Raw genomic sequence first — 22,705 nt, 5'->3', positions numbered from 1 at the left:
GGGATGGGAAGGAGAACCCAAAAATAGTGGCTTGAGAGAAGAACAATTTAATAATTGAAATTATTAAAGTATAATAATAATAATAACAGTAGGAATAGTAACAACTATAATGAGAAGATGGTCAGGGAGAGGGAGAGAGCAAGAGCAAGAAAAAGGAATAAAACTCAAGAAAAACAAGGGCTGCACAATGCAATTGCTCACTGCCCACTGACCCCCAGCCCAGCCCGTCCCCCAGCACAGCCCAGCAACTCCTGGCCAACTCTCCTCAGTTTATTTACTGAGCATAATGTTCCATGGCATGTAATATGCTTTTGGGTCAGCTGCCCTGGCCATGCTCCCTCCCAACTTTTGGTACATCTGCTATCCGGCAGAGCATGGGATGCTGAGAATTCCTTGACTTAGGATAAGCAGTGCTGAGCAATAACCAAAATATCGGTGCGTTATCAATGTCATCCTCGTACTAAATCCAAAGTACAGCACTGCACCAGTGAAAACCAAGACACATGGAAAGTGTATCTCCATCATGCTGGTCTAACAACAAAATACAAACCAACAAAAGCTTTATGTTCTTTCCAAATTACTCTGATACTCTACCTGCTGCCCTGAAACTAGGTTATTAATGGTTACTAATATAGCAAGAGCTATAGAAATAGGTTCATGCAGAATGACCTTCCAAATTGGGCCTTTTCAGCAGTTCTCATCTCCTACATCCACCTGGCAAGTAGTCAAAACACCTTCTCCAATTCTAATTTTGTATGCATTGGTCTTTAGCATTACTTTATAATGCAGTTAATGAAGGGTTATTTTCAGAAATGAAATGTTAATGACATAGACAGTGGGACTGAGCACACCCTCACCAAGCTGGCAAGCAACACCAGGCTGAGTGATGAGTTTGACATGTCTGGAGGATGGGATGTCATCCAGAGGCACCTTAACAAGCTCAAGAAGGTTGAGCCTCGTTAGGTTCAACATGGACAAATGCAGGGTCCTACATCTGAACTGGGGAAATCCCTGGTATCAATACAGACTGGGTTATGGATTGAGAGCAGCCCTGAGAAGAGCAATTTGGGGTAGCTGGTGGATGAAAAACTGGAATGAGCTGGCAATGTGCAGGTGCAGTCCAGAAAGCCAGCCATATCCTGGGCTGCATCCAAAGCAGCGTGACCAGCAGGGCAAGGGAGGGGATTCAGCCTCTCTGCTCTACTCTGGTGAGAGCCCACCTGCAGTGCTGCATCCAGCTCTGGGGTCCCAGCACAGGAAGGACATGGACCTGTTGCAGCGAGTCCAGGGGAGGGTGGGAAAGAGGGATGGGGCACCCCTCCTGTGAGGAAAGCTGCAAGAGTTGTGGTTGTTCAGCCTGAAGAAAAGAAGGTTCCAGACAGACCTTACTGTGGCCTTTCAACAATTAAAGGGGGCTTAAAAGTAAGATGGGGACAGGCTTTTTAGCAGGGCCTGCAGCACAGACAAGGGGCAGTAACTTTAAACTGAAGGAGAGTAGATTTGGACTAGATAATAAAAATAAATGCTTCATGATGAGGGTAGCAAAACACCAGAACAGGATGCCCACAGAGGTGGTAGACACTCTATCCCTGGCAACATTCCAAGTCAGGCTGGACAGGGCTCTGAGCAACCTGGTCTAGTTGAGACGCCCCTGCTCATTACAATGGCTGGGGCCAGGTGACCTTTAAAGGTCTCTTCCAACTTAAACCTTTCTAAGATTCCATATTCAAAGGCAAAGTCATAAACAATGAAGCAGTATAATTATATAAATCAGTATGCTTAATACTAGTGACTGATACTCAAATATTCTTTGAGAGGTAAAAAAAGTCATTAATTTCCTTGAAATGAAAAACTGTTTGTCCCTGAAACTATGGGGAACAGATCAGCAGCTAAAATGTCCACAAAAAAGCCAAGTAAACCTGGACTTGGTTTTGAATGGACAAACTGTCCATGTCACAAATATTATGTGACAGGTATACTCTGTGCTTTAACACCTCATACTTAGTCATCAGACATGGCTTAAGAAAGCCAAAAATTCAGTATGGTCTCTATTACCAGGTAACTAACGGCACAGATGTGACAAAATTTACTCTTATACATTATAGTTGACTAATCCCCATTAATCATCTTTATGGAAACTGTAGGCACACATCCAATTTTGATTAAGCAAAATGGGTTCGGTCTTCTTGTGTTTTTTTTTTCTTTTTGAGAGACAAAAAAAGTATTGCATTACAAAATAATACAGTAAAGCCTACTAATCCCTTTTAACCTTTTTCTTTTTTTCTTAAGTGCACAAAACTGGGAGGAGTGACTGATGCCCCAGAATGCTATGTGGCCATTTAGAAGGATCTCAACAGACCTGAGATTCAGGCAGGGCAAAAAAAAACTTTTGAAATTTAACAAAGACAAATGCAGGCTTCAAAATCTGGGCAGGAATAACCCATGCATCAGTACAGACTGGGGGCTGGCCAGCTGGAAAGTAGCTCTGCAGAGAAGGAGCTGGGGGTCCCAGGGGACAAGAAGTTCTCCATGAACCAGCAGTGCCCTTGTGCATTCTTCTAGTTTTGATTAAGCAAAATATTTGGTGGGTTTTTTTGCTGCTCTTCCATGAAACTATATTTTTCAGTATGAAACTGAAAATAAAGTTTACTACAACCATGCAGTCAAAACTTCTGCAAGAAGAAGCTAAAATGCCACAACCATTTTCTCTATTACATTAGGCAACTAAGTGACAATCTTTTGCCATCATGCGCTGTGGACACAAACTGACAAAAATGACAAAAAAAATTATAAAAGTAACACTTGCTTTGTAGAACAACATCTATGTATAGAATTTATATTCTACCAGTAGGGATAATAGTGTTAAGAGGTTACAAAAATTCACAATTGAAATGCTAAATTTCACATGCAATACAAAAATATGAGCATGGATGTATTTTCCTATTATATATATATTTTTTTTAATTATATAAGAAAAGCATGTCACATGGAATTTCAACTAGCCTGCATGCTACTGTACTAATACAAACAACTGAAACGTTTATATACATTGTTAGAAAACAGCAGAGTTGTGGAAGGGTAGAGAACACAACAGTCTTAATCCCAAAATCTTCAGGAGATTTCTTGCTTTGAAAAATGCACCGTTGCACTTTTTATTTTCTCAGGATGCCAGACTCCTAATCTCCCATTACAGCACAAGGTGGCAACACAGCACCATCTGTTCTTTCAGGACAAAACCACTGAGCTTCCACTTTACTTAATAAAGGAGCAGGTAGGAACAGCGGGCACGGTGGGTATATTTTCACAACTTTGTGACAATCACTTCAGAGACAGCATGTAACCTGTCAGCAAGCCTGAAAACCTCACCGCAGAACTTCTCAGCAGCTTCACTAACACTGTGCCCAGAACAACTCAGTCAGCTCAGAGAATTCCCCTCATCCCCAGTTTCCTACTGTCCAGTCTACCTTCCCATCAGCTGGCATCACCTTGAGCATGCAAGTATGCTTCACTGTAGAAATAAAAGCTTCTCATATTCTTTTTAATCGTTCCCAAGGCCAGACTACTGCCTCATAGCAGTATTACAGAAATGCACAACCCGCTCAAGAGAAATCAAACCTCTGACATCCACAGTGTGTATTCCACGCAATGGTGAGAACAAAGCAAAAATAGTGCTGCCTGCCTATAGACTTAATTGAGGTAAGAAGGACCAGTACACTTCATATACTTTCTATAGACAGCCAAATTAGGCCATACAAATACAGCATCTGTTGGCCTTGGACTAAAGGCAGTCAAGTCAACTACACACTACTTACTCAAATACAGATGACATGTCAGAATATTAGAATACTGCCTGACCAGCCATAGAATCAGAAGACTGTAATACAAGAGCAAATTCATCTTCAAAGGGAAAAAACAACAAAAAAAAAAAAATCTTTCTCCTTCTGTCCTGTCTGTGGATGACTCCCAGTACTTAATGCTCTTGACTTCACATCTACCTTGTGAAATTAATCAGTATGTTTAAATTCATAATGATTTAAGACATTAATAGTTCCCTGTATGCACATGTATATGGTAGCACAGAGTCATCGTATGGACATCATGAAAGCCAGTTAGCCCATGTGACATTTTGTATATGGGAAATAGATAGAGCTTAAGAAAAATTACTGCTCACACATTTGAGGGTCAGACATTCCTTGCTGCTAGCTAGAAGAATCTGTATGAAAAATCTTACAGAAAATTATGAAAGTTACGACAGGTAAGTGGTTAAACAGGAGTTTGACTCACATGCACTCAGGAAACTGACAGTGCTTTGTAAATATGTAAACAGTGTTGGAAAATGGACAGTCCTTTGTATATATGTAAATAGTGTCACAAAACTCAAGGGCAGAAAGGCTATACTTGAAGTTCTCACACATACATGAAAACTTGAGCAAGACAAAAAGGGGCTGAGGGACAATCTCAATGCACAAAAAGCTATAACATTTATGCAGCTGAGTGTTGAATTATCAGAATGAGGGAAATGTACAAGGAGATGAGTACACAATCGCAAATACAGCCCTCCCCCTTCCCCCCTATATAAAGGGGGGACTTTATGTCTTTTACAGCTACAACATGGAAAAAAAACCACCACATTTTGGGCATTAATTTCTCACTCACAAGTGAAGAAATGCCAGCAGCTGTAGAATTAAACAGTCCCTTACCAAAAAACCTTGCCAGCAAATCTTGCTCCAGGAGGGGGCATGAAAGAAGTGACTGGCTTCATCTGTGAGACCAAACACACCACACTGCCCATCCTTGGCAGCAAAGGTTTTCTTGCTGAACACCTAGTCCTCGATGAGGTGATTCTGTTAGCAGATGGGAGGGAGTCGTAGCAGCTGTCTTCACACCAGCTGTCAAACAGATTTTGTTTTTGTAGCGCAAGTCACCACCCTTCTGCCTCACAGCTATGCTGCGAGGAGCCTGATCAATGTGGGCAGACACAGTCACGAAAGAGGGAGGGGAAAAAGCAGAAAGGATGATGGTGGCCTGGTACAGAAGTTTGTAACTAGAGGACAGTTCCATAAGAGAAACTGAGCAGCAGTGAACAAACAGCTACACCAGGTTTCCAACTTTCTCTTGTGCCAATAATTTTACAATTTACTAGACATCAAAGTATATTTCTGTCTTTTCTTCTGTGGGGACAGAAACTGTTTTCCTTCTTTCCCTAGTCGCTTATTTTCATGAAACTTAGGGAAATATTTTTTTCCCAGATTGCTGCTTCTTTGTCGTCTCTTATGACAATTAGCCAATATGTTTAAAAGTCATTAGGAATAGGGTTAGATTCTCACACAAAGCAGGTTCATAATAGACATACACATTTCCTTAGTAAAATAGACCAAGGATCCTTATTCTTCCATTTCCCATTTTCTCAAAGGGGAAAAACAGTAGATAAATATTACAAGATCACCTGACCAAAAGAAGACCCAAAGTAAGACAAACAAGTCAACAGCCTAAAAGTACATACTTATATTTTGACCTTTGTGTACAAAGTCTAGGTAGACTAATTCAGATTTAAACATCCTCATTGTAAAAAGAGGTATCCCACAAACAGGGACATCTCTGCATGATGTTGGATCTTGAAGCACTTTCCTTCATCTCCTGATGCTCCTGCTCCGCCAAAAGCCAATGAACCCATGAAATTTGCTTCAATGCTGTTTGTTACTGTTCAGCACTGGCTGATGGTAAAATTAGTGGCAGCTCTCCTTCCTACTTTGCTGCCCCAGCCACTCTAAAGAGACAGAGGCAGCACACTAAAAAGACAGAAACCCCAGAATCTTGCTCAAATGGCCTGTCTTTATAGGAATACTTACTAGATAGCAGGTGACCTAGTCAATACTATCAAGACCTTATAAACTCATTTGCATGGTTGAATAGACTTGCTTTTCAAAAGCATACTTTGTGTACATGGTATCTAATACTGGTGTGCACAGAAAATTAACAGCAATTTGAAACTAGAACAGGTAAAATTTTATGTCCTGCAGTGTTTAGGTAACACTGTTCTTGCATGACAAAATACCTACAGTCTGGGAGCTGCTCTGTCCTTGAAAAATGTATTCCGACTTTCACAATGGGCAATGTGATTATTTCAGAGCTACACAATGCTGCCACTGCCCAGCATTCTCTGTTTTGCAGTTCTGTAAATGTGAAAACAACCGGAACAGAGCTTTATCTTGCCCTTCTTTGCTTATCCACATCACTGTGATGATTATGTATTATAGAGGGAAATGAAGCATCAGATCTCAGGTGTTTCACTGAGCACTAGCTTATTTTCAGCAAATAGGAAAGAGCAGGACATGGTTCATAATGGAAAATCAGCTTCTGGAAAAAGCCATGCAGTTCTGTGTGAAGTTTTGTTCAAACTCTGTGCAAATGAAACACAAAGGCAGGGCCTACAAGCTCACTTCTTCCTGCAAACCAGCCACTTGCATTCACTGCATTCAGAGTTGCATTCATTCTTTTATTTCCACAGAGATCACACACCAAAGATTTTCATTAAACTAAGCAGAATTCATAACAGGACCTAATAAAGAAGCTATTGCTTAGTTTAAAAGTTTGGGAGCAAACTGTTTCAGCCCAGCCTTGTGCAGCCTCTGCATTTCTCCAGAAATTCACACTGATCTCTGTGCAAAATTAATTCTTTTAAAAGCACTGAATGGCCCACAGGACCAAATAATCCATTACTTTTTTTGTTTGGCTAACCTTGAACTTCCAAAAAGCTGATAAAATCCAATTTGTTAGAGACTGGCAAATACTTGCTATTTATCTGTTTATTAGGAAATTTGGAAGCCTAATACAAAAGTGTAACACACACTTAGAAAGGGAGAGTTGTTTACTGTTACAGTCCACAATGTGAAGTTATACAACTGGGAAGTGTCAATACTACAAACATTTCTATGCATATTCACACACGTCAATAACTCTGTTGACTTCAGTGCTGGATGCAAAGAATGCAGCCTCAGAAATGTGATGGAAACAAGAATTTTTCTCTTTGGCATGAAGTTACTATTTGAGCTGACTTTAATGCTGTATTCACCAAAACACTTCACTGTCAGATTATTTAAATCAATGGCATAGTACTTGTGCTTCTAAGCAAAGAAATTGTCACAAGATAGAAATCACTATATTAGAGGACTTGCACACTGGTCTGCAAGATATACAAATGCAGTGGACAAAAAGTCCAACAAATAAATAAGATAATTTAGCCATTTTAATAACCCTTAGTCTGCAAGGAGGATGCTTTATGATTGACCCTTGGACACCTAAAAGTCAGATGCTAAGTAACAAGTTTGATATCTGAAAAATACAAATGCTCACTACCCCCGAACATCTGATAATTTTTACTTGAGTTTCTTTCTGAAATCACTGCTATCTGCAATGCACAGCAGATCTATGTGAAGCAAACTGCAATTGTAATTTCACTCCAAAATTTTACCCATTTTTTCAAACAGTCCTGCCACAGCACATTATTTCTGTATGGGATTAGCTTAAAACAATTCAATGAACCATAATTGGAAGGAAAATAAATTCAATTCCTGCACAAATGCAAATGTTTGACGATACTTACCAAGAGATTCTCTGGTTTGAGGTCCCTGTGGACAATGTTCTTGCTGTGAATATAAACCAGTGCTTCACACAGGTCAGTGATCATGACAGCAGCATCATGCTCTGTGAACTTCACACTTTCTATGATTGCATCAAATAAGTCCCCTCCTGGGACATACTCTAAGATTAAGTAGATCTCAGCTTCTGTCTCATACACCTCAATTAAGCTTACTATATTGGGATGAGAAAGACTCCGAATAATGAGGATTTCACTTTCCATCATGTCCTCCTTCCCCTTCAGCTTGGATTTATCAACAATTTTCATTGCATAGATCTGATTGGAATCACAATGGCGACATTCCTTCACCACTGCAAAGTTCCCATCCCCAATAGTTCTGCCAATCTCATAGTGTTTTTCCACATCAGTTCTGCTTTTAATGGCATGCCTCCGGCTTGTGTTTTCCAATCCCTGAGTTTTGTTGTCTTCTTTACTCACTCTGCGCTCCGCTGTTTTTTCTCGTCGAGTCATGTCACTCTCTCTACATGTGCCATTCCCCTCTCTTCTAGCAGCTTCCTCTTTAGCCCTTTGTCCCTCTCTGCCCTCTCTATGTGTTTTAGACATTTTCTCAGCATCCCTCAGAGTGTCTTTCTTTAGCCAGCCACTTTGGTTCATTACACAGCTACTTCCATTATCTTCCTTCACTTCATGAGATAGCTGCAGCCCTTCTACAGCACTCTTCCTGATTTTTACTACTTCCTTCCCATGGTTTTCATGCTTCTCCATATCCCTTTCTTTCTCAATGTTCCTTTTTTGCTTCTCCAGCCCTTCATTAACAATCCTATGTAGTGGCTTCCACATCCTCCTACCGCCACTATCTTTCCAGCCAACTTCCTCACCCTCCAGACAGGTTTCAGGAGACTTCCGGCAGCTCCTGGCTTTTGTATTTCTTTCTACATGATACCTCTGACACATGCCTGCGTTCAAGTCTCTATTCTCAAACGAGGCTTCAGCCTGCCTTTCCCTCCGTAACTTTTCTCTGGCCTGCCTTTCCTGTTCACATTTCTCACACCTCAGCACCTCCTCAGAACTCTCTTCTAGGCCTTCCTCAGAACTCCTCTCATGGTTAAGGTACCTTTCACTTTCTCGTGTTTTTCTAGAAGGCTTCACTCCATGCTCACCACCCCAGCTCTCTCTAGTCCACTTTTTTTTGGTTCTCATTTTTTCCTCTTGCTTTGTCTTGGCTTGACTTTTTCCTTCATGTCCAGCTAACAGCTGGGAAGACAAGCCATCACTGCAGTTCTTGGCCATTTCTGTCTCATCAAAGCCACTGTCTACTTTCGAGGCCTTGTCATACAGCCTGCCCTTCAGTTTTTGGGACTGCTCCTCATTTGTCTGAATGGCAGCACGGGCAGCATAAGGATTTTCAGGATAAAGTTCCTGTAATACCACCTCCAGGTCCTTCAAAGTGAGGGGCTCCTTTCCCATAGCTATGAACGCATCACCTTCCCTGAAGAACTCAGAAACACTTCGGATTTCTCTGCCTCTCAGATTGTACAGCTTTCTCACACGGTCATTCTTCCAACGAGGAAATCCCAGAGCTTCTGAAATGTCAGCCATCAGCTGCTCAAAGGTCTGGACTGATCTCCTGTTGAGAAGCAAGGTTATCCTCCTGAGCGTGCGTCCCCCGGGTTTCACCACTGTTATTATCCTCGGCTTCACAGGACTGTGCTCTGAATGTATCGTGTGAAAACCATTGTGGGGACTGAAAAATGAGGACCTGTGGCTGCTTTCACTCAAACATGGTTTTTCATAGTTTCCACGACCAACAGGAGGACAAGTCCCATGCAGTTTCCTCTCTTTTACTTTTGAGCCTGTGTTGCGTGGTGAATGGTCCAACAAGCCTTGACGTCCTAAGGCAAACAAAAAGCAGGAATATTTATCATTCTGCATCATCAGACCTCTTGCAGCAATAGTTTTCTATGTGTCAGTGCATGTGACCTCAGAGAGTAAGGGTAGGTGATTTCAAGGTTTATAAAGAACTTTTAAATACCACTAAGGAGTATCTCCACATAGTTGCAACTCCATCATTGTCAAGTTTGTGAGAAAATCTAAATTCATTTTGTGACAGGGGAATGTCATTAAAAAAATAATACTATTGAATAGAAACAGATATTTCTTCTAAATCCTCACATCTTTCAGAAATCCTCAAAGAATAGCACAATTGCAACCAGATTGTTTAGTATTAACTTATTAATACATCTCCCATAAACTCACTCAATTCCTTTCTGAACCCAATTGAAATTTTGGCCTCTGTAAACCCTGTGGCAACAAGTTGCACAATTACACTGCATGAAGTAAGATAACTAATTACTTGTGTTTTAAAATTACTACCAGATGGCACTCTGTATGCAATCTTACATTTTTATAAATAATTATCTCCTCTTCATTTTCCCTGGACTTTCTATAACAAGTTAAATAAATTCTTTTTAAAAAAAACATTACTTTTGCTATAATTTTTACTGTAATTTTACAGGTCATGTAATAGCAATGCAATTTAATATTTTGCCTTAAAGAAAGGTCATCTTATTTTTGTTTGATAAGTGGAGTCATGGTTTTCAATACTTTGGGTTGACTTTTTTATTCTAAAAATTATGTGAAGTCGCACAAAGTTCTGGGTATTCTCTGGGGACATTGACATTTCATCTTAGAACATCATCAAAGAAAATGGCATCATGTTACGCAAAATTCTGAAACAGAAGAACTGAAAACATAACATATGGTTACGGACAAACCAAGCTATAACATAATTCCCTGTCTATCAACAATAAGCTCAGAACAAAAATGTCCTCCAAAAGTATTCCGAGCTGTTGTACTTGCTAGGATTAAAACCTGCTTACAATGCATTTATTTTCAGCCTCAAGAAATGTACATTCAGAATGAGATCGCAGAGTGTTTCCACCTCCATTTAATAGCCTTGCTTCTCAGTTGGGAGCAAACATTCAGTATATATGAACTAACAGGATCAGGACAAAAGGAAACAGCCAGAATGGTTAACGAATCATTACAAGGAAATTTCTGTACACTAATGGCTTATCCCCCAGAAAATCAAGTCCATTTTCATAATTACTGTTATTCCACAGTCACAGTGCAATGGCCAAATCCTCAAAGGAAAATCTGACCATATCAGCATTTCTCTTGGTGTTAGGCTCATGCCTACTACATTTTGGGTTTCAAGTGTGAGAAGCCATTTTCGGTATTTCACGGTACATATTTTTATTTGTCCTTTCCATCAAGGTATAATAGAGTGAAGAAGAAATACACCTCCTTTCCTAGAACAACAAACAAAAAGGAAAACTGCAGACGTGCTGCAGCAGAGCATTCATTTGCTCTGCCTCAAATAATACCCAATAGGCCAGGGCCTGAATGTGGAAAGTACAGGAGGAGACACCGCTACAGAATCCATTCTGCTGTTGCCTCTGCTTGATGCAGGATGATGCAAGCTTCTTGGTTGTAATACTCTTGCCAGCTAAGCACTGTGTGCCCCCCAGCATGTCGCTTAACTCTTGGCTTCATTTTCTTCCCCTGCCAAATGAGATAGATGCTTCTTCTCCAAACAAATATTACAAAGAAGCCCAGCTGCCAGCATGCTGATTGAAGACGTAAGCATTATATAAGAGCTACGTGTGACTAATGCTTGGTGGTTGTACAAGTTATTTCTGTCTTCATTCTGCTTTTTAAGGATGATCTCTTGTTATCAAAAGATGACTACATACGTGCTAGTGATTTCTCAACATTCACGTATTTACATTCCACCCAAAATAAAGCTTGCTGTGAATGAAGGGGAAAAAAATCAGCTGTAATAACAGTTCTCTGAAATCTAAATCAACTCCACAACATGTTAGTTACCAGGAACTGAGCAAGCTCTGAATGTAATGAACATTTCCAGGTTCTTGCGTACCCATTGTCATCAAAGCTTTATCTTGCTTATGGGAACTGTGAGTGACATTTTTACTGCTTATAATCTTAGTACAACATAAAAACAGTGGTGCACTAATAATGACTTTTCCCACAGATTATGTTCCTCCCGGTTATGCTGCTATTATCATATCTTTCTATAAACCATTGATTTTAAGTGCTTGGTTGTACTGCTGATTGTTTCAATTACCCAGGCATCAATTATGTTTCCTTTCTTCACTAAATTGGCTAAGCCTTAAGGAGAAGAGAAGCTTATTTTTTAATTCTGTAACTAATGGAATAAGAGCAGTTTTATGTCATTATTAAAAACAATACAGGAATGCTTTGTTCTTTCTAAACTAACCTGACTCCTAGCCAAAAACACTGTGACAAAAACCACAAGTTGATATATAACAATGTTCGATATAAGAGTAGAATTACATATTCTTCTATGGCGAGAAAGGAAATAACTGTTTAAATCACTGCATGACAGAATCTTCTAATATTTTCCAAGAAAAAGGGAAGTGTCAAATTTTGTCAAAGTGGTGGTCACAATGACTATATATTACATACAATTAAAAATTCACTTCAGCTGCCTGTTCCAACTATTTCAGTCATAATTTCTGTTATTTTCCAGTTATGCTATATTTAACTGATACACAAGAAGCAAGCCTCAATCTGTCAAGAAAGTGCATATGCTTAAAGCAGTAACCAGCATTTCTAGAAAGCCTTCAAAGGTCACACACATACCCAAATCCTATAGCTACAATTTATATTGCTTCAAAATCTTGTTTCCATATTTATATACAAGTGGGAGAAGGAGGAAGAGGGAGGTGGTGTCAGAAACACACTTCAATGAGTTCAAGCACTGGCAAATTATACCTCTGAATAAAATGTGTTTTTTCTTTTGCTGTCCTCCTGAGAGCCAATGATTGTTAAATATAAATATTCTTTAGAAATGTTAAGATGGATCGATGAGGGTGTCTGGTTTTATCTGTATACACATCTATCTATATTTTCTAGTGTATTATGGATTATCAATGGTGCAGCCTGGCCCAGGAGGATGCTGAGGTTGCTACTGTGGACAGGCAGGGGCGAGGCAGCACAGCCAGTCAAGGGCACCCTGCACACTACCTAAACTGTGCACATGGGCACAGGGAAACAAAAACTAGAACCCATGGAGCAATACAGAGCTCCATATGATGAAGACATGATGGTCTTGTAGGGCAAACACTGACATCAATTCTCTAGAGAAGCATGGAACAAACTGGGATTTGGGGGCTCAAACATGTAGCAGAAATAAGAAATTTAACACCTATGACCAAAGCACGGACGCTCCCTACAGAGAAAATGTGCCCCCCTGCAGGGAGCACAGCTTCTGTGACTCATTTTTAAAATTTACAAATCTTTTGTGATAATCGCAGTCCATCCCACTGAGGGGGTGGGGAGGGTGGGAAAACACGGGGAGAAATCACAAAAATTCCACTAGAAGACATTTCCTTGGAGTGTTTTGGATCATATTCTGGACATGGAGTAAAACTAAATTAATTCTGAAGACTTAAGCTCTGAATAAGTTGTGTACACAGAACATCAGCATCTATATCTTAAGGAATTGCCTGGCTACACCAGCTAAAACAGCAGAGTAACAGGGTTTGCCAGAGGTCACCCACTGCAACTAAAAATGTATTGCTGCCATTTGTCTTTCAAAACTTATCCTTTCCCTTGGCCAGTCTATAAGCTTTTGTTCATTAATTAAAATATTGCCACTCAGCTTGCATTCTTCTTGGCTCTCCTGCTGGAGATCACAGTTTCAGTAATTAACGGAATGGTTCACCATTCTGCTATAAAGTCACAGGTTGAAGGGGAATTAAATTTTTACAAGGAGTTTTACAACACAAAACAGAAGGCAGCAGTGAAATAAGATCTAGGCATGGCATTGCTGTGAATAAGATGGTGTTATCTGAGCCCTCCAATTTTTTTAGAAGGCTTCCACTTAAAAAAAAAATTAAAAAAACACCCCAAAACATTAGCAGCAACTAAACTTTTGTATGACAGAAACCGTGTATCTGGGAGTTGTTTTGATAAACTGGTCCCAATGTAGGATAAACAAAACACTGTTTAAGTGGGCAGAGAAAGGACAGCAGTACAAATGCCTGTTTTTTCCTTAAGAAAATTCCTGCTGAGGGCATGTAAAACAAAGACCATGGGGGGAAAAAAAAAAATGTTCTTACTTGGAACAGAAAACATTTGATTCATTTCACAGTACTAACAAGTATCTTCAACTACTTGACTATGAAGAATGCCGCTGGCACTGAACTCAGAGCAGCCAAGTATGTAGCTCACACAGGTTAGCAGTGTGCACCAGCAGTCGGGTCCAGGATGCAATCCAAGTCCTCTAGAAATGTGCCATCTTGATCTCCTCTCCTTGCTGTAAATTATTTAAAGTTGTAACTTCCAGGGCTAGTGCACACTGTTAGTGCTCAAGACTGAAGCAGTAACATGGCAAGTCTTAGTTCACTAGATCAGATGCACAGAAACAAAACATGATCACAGGCATCCTTTTACAGCAAGTAAATTTTACATTATCTACAGCCCCACTGTTGGAAACACTACTGGTGAACTTTTCTCTGGGTATGAGCAGTCATACCCTCTCTTTCCTCCCCTGCCATGTTTTACATCATTTTAGGGCAGAGATTTTGTTTGAGTCAGGACTGGTGGTTATTTCAGCAACAACACTGCAGGCAGACGCACTGCATCAGTTTTGACCAGATAAAATCCTGAGTAGAAAAATAAAGTCAGGTTTCATAAGGGCTGGATCAAGACAGTGTCAAATGTCTTGTTACTGTTGCTGTTAGTTGGACAGTTGCTGTTAGCTCCAGCCTGAGAAAGCCCTAAATGCTCACTCAGCTCAGAGGTATGGAATTGAAAATGGAAAAGAAAACCTAGTGAAGAACTGGACTGTGAGAATAAGAGCAAAGAGGAATTGTGAAGGCTGCAGAGAAGGAAGCCAGTAGTGCTATAGTCAGGTACTGTCTGACACACAGCAGTTCCTACAAACTTTTACACCTGCTGATAGCAATTCCCCTGGTCTTTACTGACACAGTTGAAGCAGATGGAGACTCTAGTAGGGAAGCAGTAAAACATGAGAATAAGAGTGGATCAAGAAGTCAGGTAGAATGCCAAACATAGACAAAGAGATGGGATTGGAAGTTAGCAATAGAACTATCCTCACATGGTCTGCTCCTTTGCAGTTCTCAATAAAGAACAGCTACCTGCTTTTGTTGTCACTCGTAGCTTACATTGATGATTTTTTTTTTTAATAACAGGAAGAACTACATACACAGAAGGAGAGGAATACATTAAGAGAACATTAGCAAGGTCCTCAGTGAAACAGGAGAAAATTAGAGTTACCACTCACATCCTGCACTACATCAAAAGCAGCATGGCTGGCAAGTGAAGGGAGGTAGTTCTCCCCTACTTTTCCATTCTCATGAGACCTGGAGTGCTGCACCCAGCTCTGGGGCCCTTGACACATGAAGGATGTGGACCTGCTGGAGCAACTCCACTGGAGGACATGACGGTGATCAAAGGGCTGGAGTAGCCCTCCTATGAAGACAGAGTTGGGGATGTTCAGCCTGGAGAAGACAGCAGCTCTGGGAATACCTTAGAATGGCCTTTTAGTACCTAAAGGGACCTAGGAGAGCGCAGTGGATAGATTTTTACAAGGGCATGAAGTGATAGGATGAGGAGGAATGGCCTTAAACTGAAAGAGGAGAGACTTAGATTAGATACAAGGAAGAAATTTTTACTGTGAGGGTGGTGATACAAGTTGTAAGAGAAACTTTGGATGCCCCATCACTGGCAGTGTTCACGATGGGGCTCTGAGTAAGCTGGGGGCAATATAAGGTTCCCCTGCCTGTAGCAGAGGGCTAGATGATCTTTGGGGTGACTTCCAACCCAAATAATTTCTTTTGCGAATTCACTTCCTCCTTGCATACAAGACAGTTTAGATATATACACAATTTTTCTTGCATCCACCCCAGGGTACACTGGACCCTCTTTTTCAGGTAAACTCGATTAAGGACTGTGTTGTAGAGAAATAGATGTAACTAGAACAGCTGAAAAGTGTGTGAAAAAATGGAGGAAGATCACTTTCTCTGCTTAAGGCACTGCAGCCCTGAAGAACTGGATTTTATCTCAACCAACTCCATTAAGTTTCAAAGCAATCGACTTAATCTATACTTTCTAGAGAGGATCAGAGTCTGGTAGCCAAAACAACATCCTGAGACCCGACCCACAAACCTGCTCAGTGCTCACAGCTGAAAGGACATATACTGGAAGAGGTACTTCAGACCACAAGATTATATAACACAACACATAGATAATGTTAAATCATCCCAAAATTGAGGACCTGGGCATCTCAAGTTGCTTTCTTGCCCAGATTGAATACTTTTGACTTTATTTTTTGCACCTTGGCTGCTACTGAATGCAGTACAAGCCCTCCCTTTGGACGTGTTACAGATAGGCTACTTCATATTTGTTACTATAGAAATAACCATGAAGCCCAGAAGCTAACAAGCCTGTATTAACAGCAGGGTGCAAAAAACACACAGCAGGAGGCATGAAGAGCCAGGGTAAACAGTAGAGTAGAGGCTCATTAGGAAAGCTTTGTCCATCACAAATGGAGACTGATTGAGACAGAGTCCCTCGGGATAAAAAAAACAGCATCTGATAATGCAACAATGTATATATATCTTAATGCACAGGAAACATGGGTTGGGGGAACAGCAGTTCTAATCAATAGTCATAAAAGCTTGACTTTGTAACCTGAATAATATTAGATTTTAACTACCTGGCCTCATAGAAATAGATTTTTTAATACAATGAAGAAATACATCAAATAAGCCTTACATGTTCAGAATACATTTGATGGTAAGGCAGTTATGCCTTAAACTATACTATGCAATAAAATATTATTGTAAAGCATATGGTATTATAACTATGGTTTACAAAACCAAATAAAAGAAGCATGGTCTTTTTAGATGACCAAAGTGTATTTTATTCAATTAGATTAACTTAATTTCAAAAAAAAAAAAAAAAAAATCAAACACATCATGATATTTGCATGAATTCTTATCTGCATTAGCTACTGGAGCTGAAGGAAAACAAATATATCATTTATCAGCTGGATTCTTTCAAAAACAATTTTAATACGGTAACAATGAAAAAAAAACTGGGGGGGAGGGGGATCAGTTATCAGTTTCATTTCTATAATATCCTTTCTGCTACCCTAATGGGCATTTCCAGTCATACTCATGCCAGCACTTCCATGTCTGATATGCACCAGTGCAGGGGAGATCAATCACTGACCCAGTCTAACCCAATTTGTAGAAAATGAAAATCACTCAGCAGTTCAGACAGTGTTCTAAGTTCACTGAAGAAAAACTAATTTGGGCTCACATACAAAAAGAAAAAAAAAAATCAGAATAATATCTCTATCTCATAAATATACAGTCTTAGCCCTAAAAGATCATATAAAATTAGCATGATGGGATTCCAAGTTATTTATCTTTCACAATTTCACATCAAGCATGCTTAAATTCGCATGCAATATTATTTTTCCTTTAACTGTCAGCCCTGCAAACTCAGCTTTGTGTCAAGTTGGGTTCCTTCTGTCCCACACGTCACCAACAGAACTAAAGTTTCTCCCGGCCAAATGTGTCTGGTCCCATTAGACGAGTTTGCAAAGTGTCAGCTGCAAGGAAAGAAAATGTTCTTAGTGCCTACACCTGGACTGCAGGACCATAGGAGACATGTACCTCTGGACCCACTCTCTGGCCTCATGAGGGCAAGCAAGAAGACTTCAAAACTTTGCATTGTACACCTTATCTTCTGCACCTCTGCTTTTTATTTTAACAAACATACATTGTGTTATGCAAACTGCAAACCAGAGATCCAAATCTTTCAGTCCCCTAAGTGTCCATTCTCATTCTTCCCCAGTCTCTCTAGAAAGAAAGAAGTGAGTCTACACTCTTCCCCCAGGCATTTATCTCACTCCCCTTTCCGGACTCGGACCTCAGAGTTAATGGGAGACCCTAGAGGACAAAGAGCACCAGAGCAGCTAAAATCAGGCAGAAGTTCCTAAGGTGAGAAGGACTGTCTAGAATGACAGTCTGATGGACAAACTTTGCAGCTGGCTGGACTTCAGCAAAAGGAGGGAGCCTGAAGGATGCCCATATTGGAAAACCCTCCCTTGTGGCTAAGGGATCTCTGGACTTTTCCATTCTGAGGATGGATGGTTCCTCTGTGACACCCTCAGCCCCAGTGAGTGTCATCCCATAGCAAAGCGCTTGTAGGAGGCTCAGCATGCCACAACATGTGACCATATTTACTGTGTAAGAATCACGATGGATAAGTGACATTTAGCAACCACCTTTCCTTATTTGTCCTCAAAGATAAACTTAAGAGTTTTCTTTGCCTTATTCCCCCACCCCCTCCTCCTTCACTAAAGGTTCAGAGCCCCTTTGCAGTCTGTGCTGGTGTTCTCCTACCCAGCTCTTCCAAGAAGGGAGCAGCAGGGACGAGACTGCTGCAGGGCAGCCTGGGTCGCTCTCTGTGTTACACTCCCCCTTCCAACAGTACTTGGGCAAAAATTACCTTCTCAGGTGCTTATCTTCTTCCTCTGCAGGCCCACATCCACCCCACTGTACCGCTGCAGGTTTTCTAAATCAAGCCATTTGTAATTAAAAAATAAAATATTTACAGCAAACACAGATGGTTACTGCCATGTGTTAGTGTTAAACTGAGCTGAATCACACCCAGAGCAGCAGATGAAGGTAAAGATTTCATGGAGACTGGTAATGACTCACAAGTGCCATCATTTTTACTTTTTTTTTGGAGCAGAACCCCACTTTCATTATCTTCTTTCTGACATTTTAAGGGTAGCAAATTAAAAAGCGAGCATAAAGAAAAGTCTTGTAGAGAAGTATACAGATGCATAATCTGTAAAGAACTATGTGAAATCTAAGACTGTACATGAAATGAATCAGTGCCTTTGGAGGTGTGAGGCTTGGTTTAAGCTGCATAAAACCAAAAAAAAGAATATTATGAAACTGCTCATTTATTTAATTTCTTTCAAAGATGACAGGCTGTGTATTTTATTGGGAACAGCCATGGCTGCTTTCTGCAGTTTTCCTGCTTTAGGGGCTGCCCCAGTAACCAGGAAAGTCAGCTCTGCAGTCCAGGACTTTCCATCAAGAATCTTTCAGGAGAGGGACAGAACTGACAGAGGGAAACAAAAACATCTTACACAACTATGGCTTTTGCCAGAATCCATCTGGCAAAGCCCTCCATGTGCTTCTCCAGGCTCACTGTACAGGGAGCTCTTGACTGTTGATGCTCTTGACTCCTGAAGTACCATATATTTCAAATTAATTATTCGTGTTTCATTACAACGTAAGCTTTCAGCTGCTTTTTAGTCCTGTTAGCCAACAATGCCTCAGTCAAAGGAGCAGGATTCTGTTTCTTCTTGTGGGAGACATTATTTGCATTGCTTCCTAAATCTCAACTTGATGACTAATCGTTTGCAACTGAGCAAACCCAGCGAAAATAAAAGAGCCTGCAGAGGTGTCACTGAGAGTTTAATTAAGCTTCCAGTTCCTTTACTACCAATAACCTCGTTGCATAACTAAAGGAAAGACCCGCCAGAGTCTGATTCTCCATCTGGTTTGCAAAAGGGGAAATCACACAGAAGTTTTCTTTGTAAATATAGCACATTTAAGAGATGTTAACTCACGTACAAAAGCAGAATTCCCAACCCCATTATTACAGAAACACTTTTTCAGAAGAGATTCATATACTGAAGTCAACATTCCAAAACAAATTGTTTCACAAGACTTATAAAGGAAGATGGGTTTCTCAGGGAAAACTGTAAGCCAGCGCTAATTAGACTCAAAAGCATGATGACAAGCAGATCATGATTTTCACATCACCAGACATTTCCCAGCATTTCCATTAACTACATTATTTGGAGTGATGAGAAAACTAAAACCTGGAGAATACGTGCAGGCTAGCACTATTGATGGAGTGGGAGATGGTGTTTTCAGAATGTCTGCTGAGAGCTTCCTCCACGAATATGTGGCATAATTGTTTTGCATTCTTACAATAATTAGACTGTGTAAACAATGCCAGCAACAGAGAGAAGATGGTAAACATGCCTGACTTTCATTTGCAGTGAAAGCCAACTACTGCTAGGTAAGATGGACAAAGTGCAAGCATTACCACAGATCCAAATTTACATTAGAATCAATCAAGGCAGTAGCTCCCACTCTTTCCTCATTGTTTCCAGAATCTAGTGAACACTCCAAAAGGACAGAGCCCATATCCTGAAATTGAGAAAAACATGGAAAACAGTATACTGTTATGAAAAGAAATGTCACATTCACCTCTTCAACTACCACATTTTCAGCTCTGATTCAAGTTGCACTGAAGCTAATTAAAAGTTTCACATTAGCTTCAGTGAGATCTGAGGCAGCTAAAATCACCATACTGTTCTGATTCTAATTATATTTACAAGAAAGATTCTAATTTTATTTACAAGAAAATCCATGTAACACTAATTTCAAATGCTATTAAATGTCAGGGAGTCATTAACTTAAAGGAAATGGGAAAAGCAGTGACAGAAACCAACTCAATTTGCCCTAGAGCTGTTGGAAGAGAAGCAAGGACCATGAACTTCCCTTATTTTTACAAAACTACAGATGTTTCTGCAGAAAACAAACCAAGCTAGGTAATCCTGGAAATGGGGAAATGAATCCCACACAACTTCCCTAAGTCACCACGCGCTGTAAGTCCAGCTGGTGCCAAAATCGTGACTCTTTGCGGAACACAACCAGAAAAAGCAGCAGTGAAAACAGATACAAAGCTTGTAGTGACACTACCAGATAAAGATACATTCAAAAGTCAGGCTAGCATGCCCAAGGTAATTATCTTGAGTATAAAAAAAAAAAAAACAATCTAGACAAGGTAACTTAAGCACCACTCAATTTCAGAGGTTTGAACAGCTGCCACTAACTTGAATTAAACCAAGTTATCTTTGCTGACAGTTTAAATCCAATTAGCCAATTCAGGTTAATAAGCCACAGATGGAGATTTATCAGAAGCTAACTCTCAGTTGATGTGTCAGAACATCCTACAAAAAATTTCACGGAAAAGGTCATGCTATTTCAAAAGATCCACACCTATTACACTACAAGAAAGGGACTAACTCAGCAGGATCAGTTTTATCTAGAAAGCTGAAGGGTGGCTTCCTGAGATATAAAATTCAGTTACCTCTTGAGAAGAGCATAAGTTGCTATAATAACTGCACTTCTACTACATAAAGCAGCTGTAATATGTTTTGTAAGCTTCATTTCACTTGCTGACTGTTTTGGGAGTCTGCTGAGTTCTCAACATTTCAAAGTGTCAAAACCGCATTCAGATCATAGAAAAAAAACCACAGGAAGCATCAAGAGAAAAAAGGGGCTAGAAGAAAAGGAAACAAGGAGGTGGGAAGACAAAATTGCATGCAAACTTGCATATATGCACATCTTCATGTCTCCATAAAGTTAATATCAAATAACAAATTATCAGGTTCAAGGATAAACTCTCAGTTTATACTCTCACACAGGATGGGTTTCAATCTAAATGCTCAGAGGAAGGAGCTAGAAACTTTTTACACTATTGCAAGGGAATTTTTGTTGGTTTTGGATTTGTTCTTTTTTGAAAAAGGAAACCTTTTAGTACTCAGTGCAGCAAAAGTTTCAGTTTATGGGGTTGTTCTCAAATACTGTGTCTCACAACCTGAAAACTGCTCCATTAGCTCAAACCAGTGGCCCATCCAGTCCTGCTGAAATTGCATACTGAATGTACCCTGAGGAAGGCAGAAAATAATGCTGCATAGGGAAAAGTTATGGAGTTGTTCTCCTATAAATATCTGCTCAGTTATTAAACAGAAGCAAACACAACTCATATAACTACAGAAGCCAGGGGATGGATGCAAGGGCACAGCCAGCATTCCTCCCGAGAGAGGTCTGGCTACCACACATTACAGCATCTCCATCTGACTCGAGCCCTCCCCACTCTGACCCCCTGTCTGCAACCCGTGTACCTCCAGCCGTAATGATTTCCCAGCTGCGGGAAGATTCATCAGCCTCAAGTGTGTTTTAACACACAGTTGTGCAATGGTTTAAAACCCTTACACTGCATTCTATTTACTTTCTTTTGCAGAGCATCAGCGTGCTCTGAGCAGCCCACAAGCATTTGCTCCCAGTGAAGCACCCTCATGCTGACTATTAAGAGCGCAAGTTACTTCAAATCTTCAATTTTTATGGCCGCACAGATGACACCGTGCCTGCCTTTCCGAGCGGCAAACGCTGACTTCCCACTCAGCCTCCGAAGCTTGCCCCGGTACTGCCGGGCCGCCGCTCAGCCTCGGGAAGGGGCACGGGGGGCTCTCCCTGCTGCGGCAGCCCCTTGCTCTGCTTCCAAAACAACCCACTCCCCGGCGAATCCACTTCGCTAGTCTCCTCTACAACATAAAACTGGGGGGGCGAAGGGGCTCCTCTTTAATCCAAAATACAGGCAATTAAAGGAGCACGGTGAAATAACCACCCCAACTCCAGACCTTCGGGGACCTCTCTCCCCTCCTAGAACCCTCGCCTCAATCCCACGGCCGAGAGGCATCGTAGCTTCCTTCCTCCGTCAGTCTTCAGATCCACTTTCCAGCCCAAACAGCCCCGAAAGCTTCTCCCGCTCCCCGCAAGGAACTTTCGCCGCCGCACGTCCGCCTCAGCCGGGGCGCCGCCAGCTGCCCCCTCCTCCCGAAACGAACCCACAGATGGCGACCTGTCGGAGCAGGGTCCTGCTGGGGCCGCCCGGGGGCTGCCGGCGGCGAAGGGGCTGAGGGAAGGGGCTGAGGGAAGGGGCACTCACCCTGGCAGTGGCAGCAGGCGCCCGCCGCGGGGTGGAGCGGGGGCGGCGCGGCGGCCGGCATGGTGCGGGGGCTCTGCTGGGCTCCGGCCAGGGGCTGCCCGCACAGCACCACACGCTCTCTCCGCGCCGCCTCCCGCCTGCGAGGGCAGTCAGGGAGCGGGAGGGAGGGAGGAAAGGAGGGGACCCGGCGGGGAGGCG

General features: G+C 41.3%; 1 protein-coding gene across 1 annotated transcript in view; it reads right to left on the bottom strand.

Moving 5' to 3' along the window:
* DCLK3 (doublecortin like kinase 3) overlaps positions 1–22,623 on the bottom strand; it is a 29,986-nt gene extending 7,363 nt beyond the window's left edge. The window contains exons 1-2 of the mRNA XM_041407899.1: positions 22,508–22,623; positions 7,604–9,492 (exon numbers count right to left, since the gene is read on the bottom strand). Coding sequence (XP_041263833.1) covers positions 7,604–9,492; positions 22,508–22,568 — 1,950 coding nt within the window. The 5' untranslated portion in view covers positions 22,569–22,623. The remainder of the gene's footprint in view (positions 1–7,603; positions 9,493–22,507) is intronic.
* Positions 22,624–22,705: the final 82 nt, after the last annotated feature.

Source organism: Onychostruthus taczanowskii, unplaced genomic scaffold (genome assembly GCF_017590055.1).
Source record: "Onychostruthus taczanowskii isolate IOZ18803 unplaced genomic scaffold, ASM1759005v1 scaffold28, whole genome shotgun sequence".
Lineage (NCBI taxonomy): Eukaryota > Metazoa > Chordata > Aves > Passeriformes > Passeridae > Onychostruthus > Onychostruthus taczanowskii.
The sequence above is the reverse complement of the archived record's forward strand: the minus strand, read 5'-3'. Positions and strand labels throughout refer to the sequence as shown.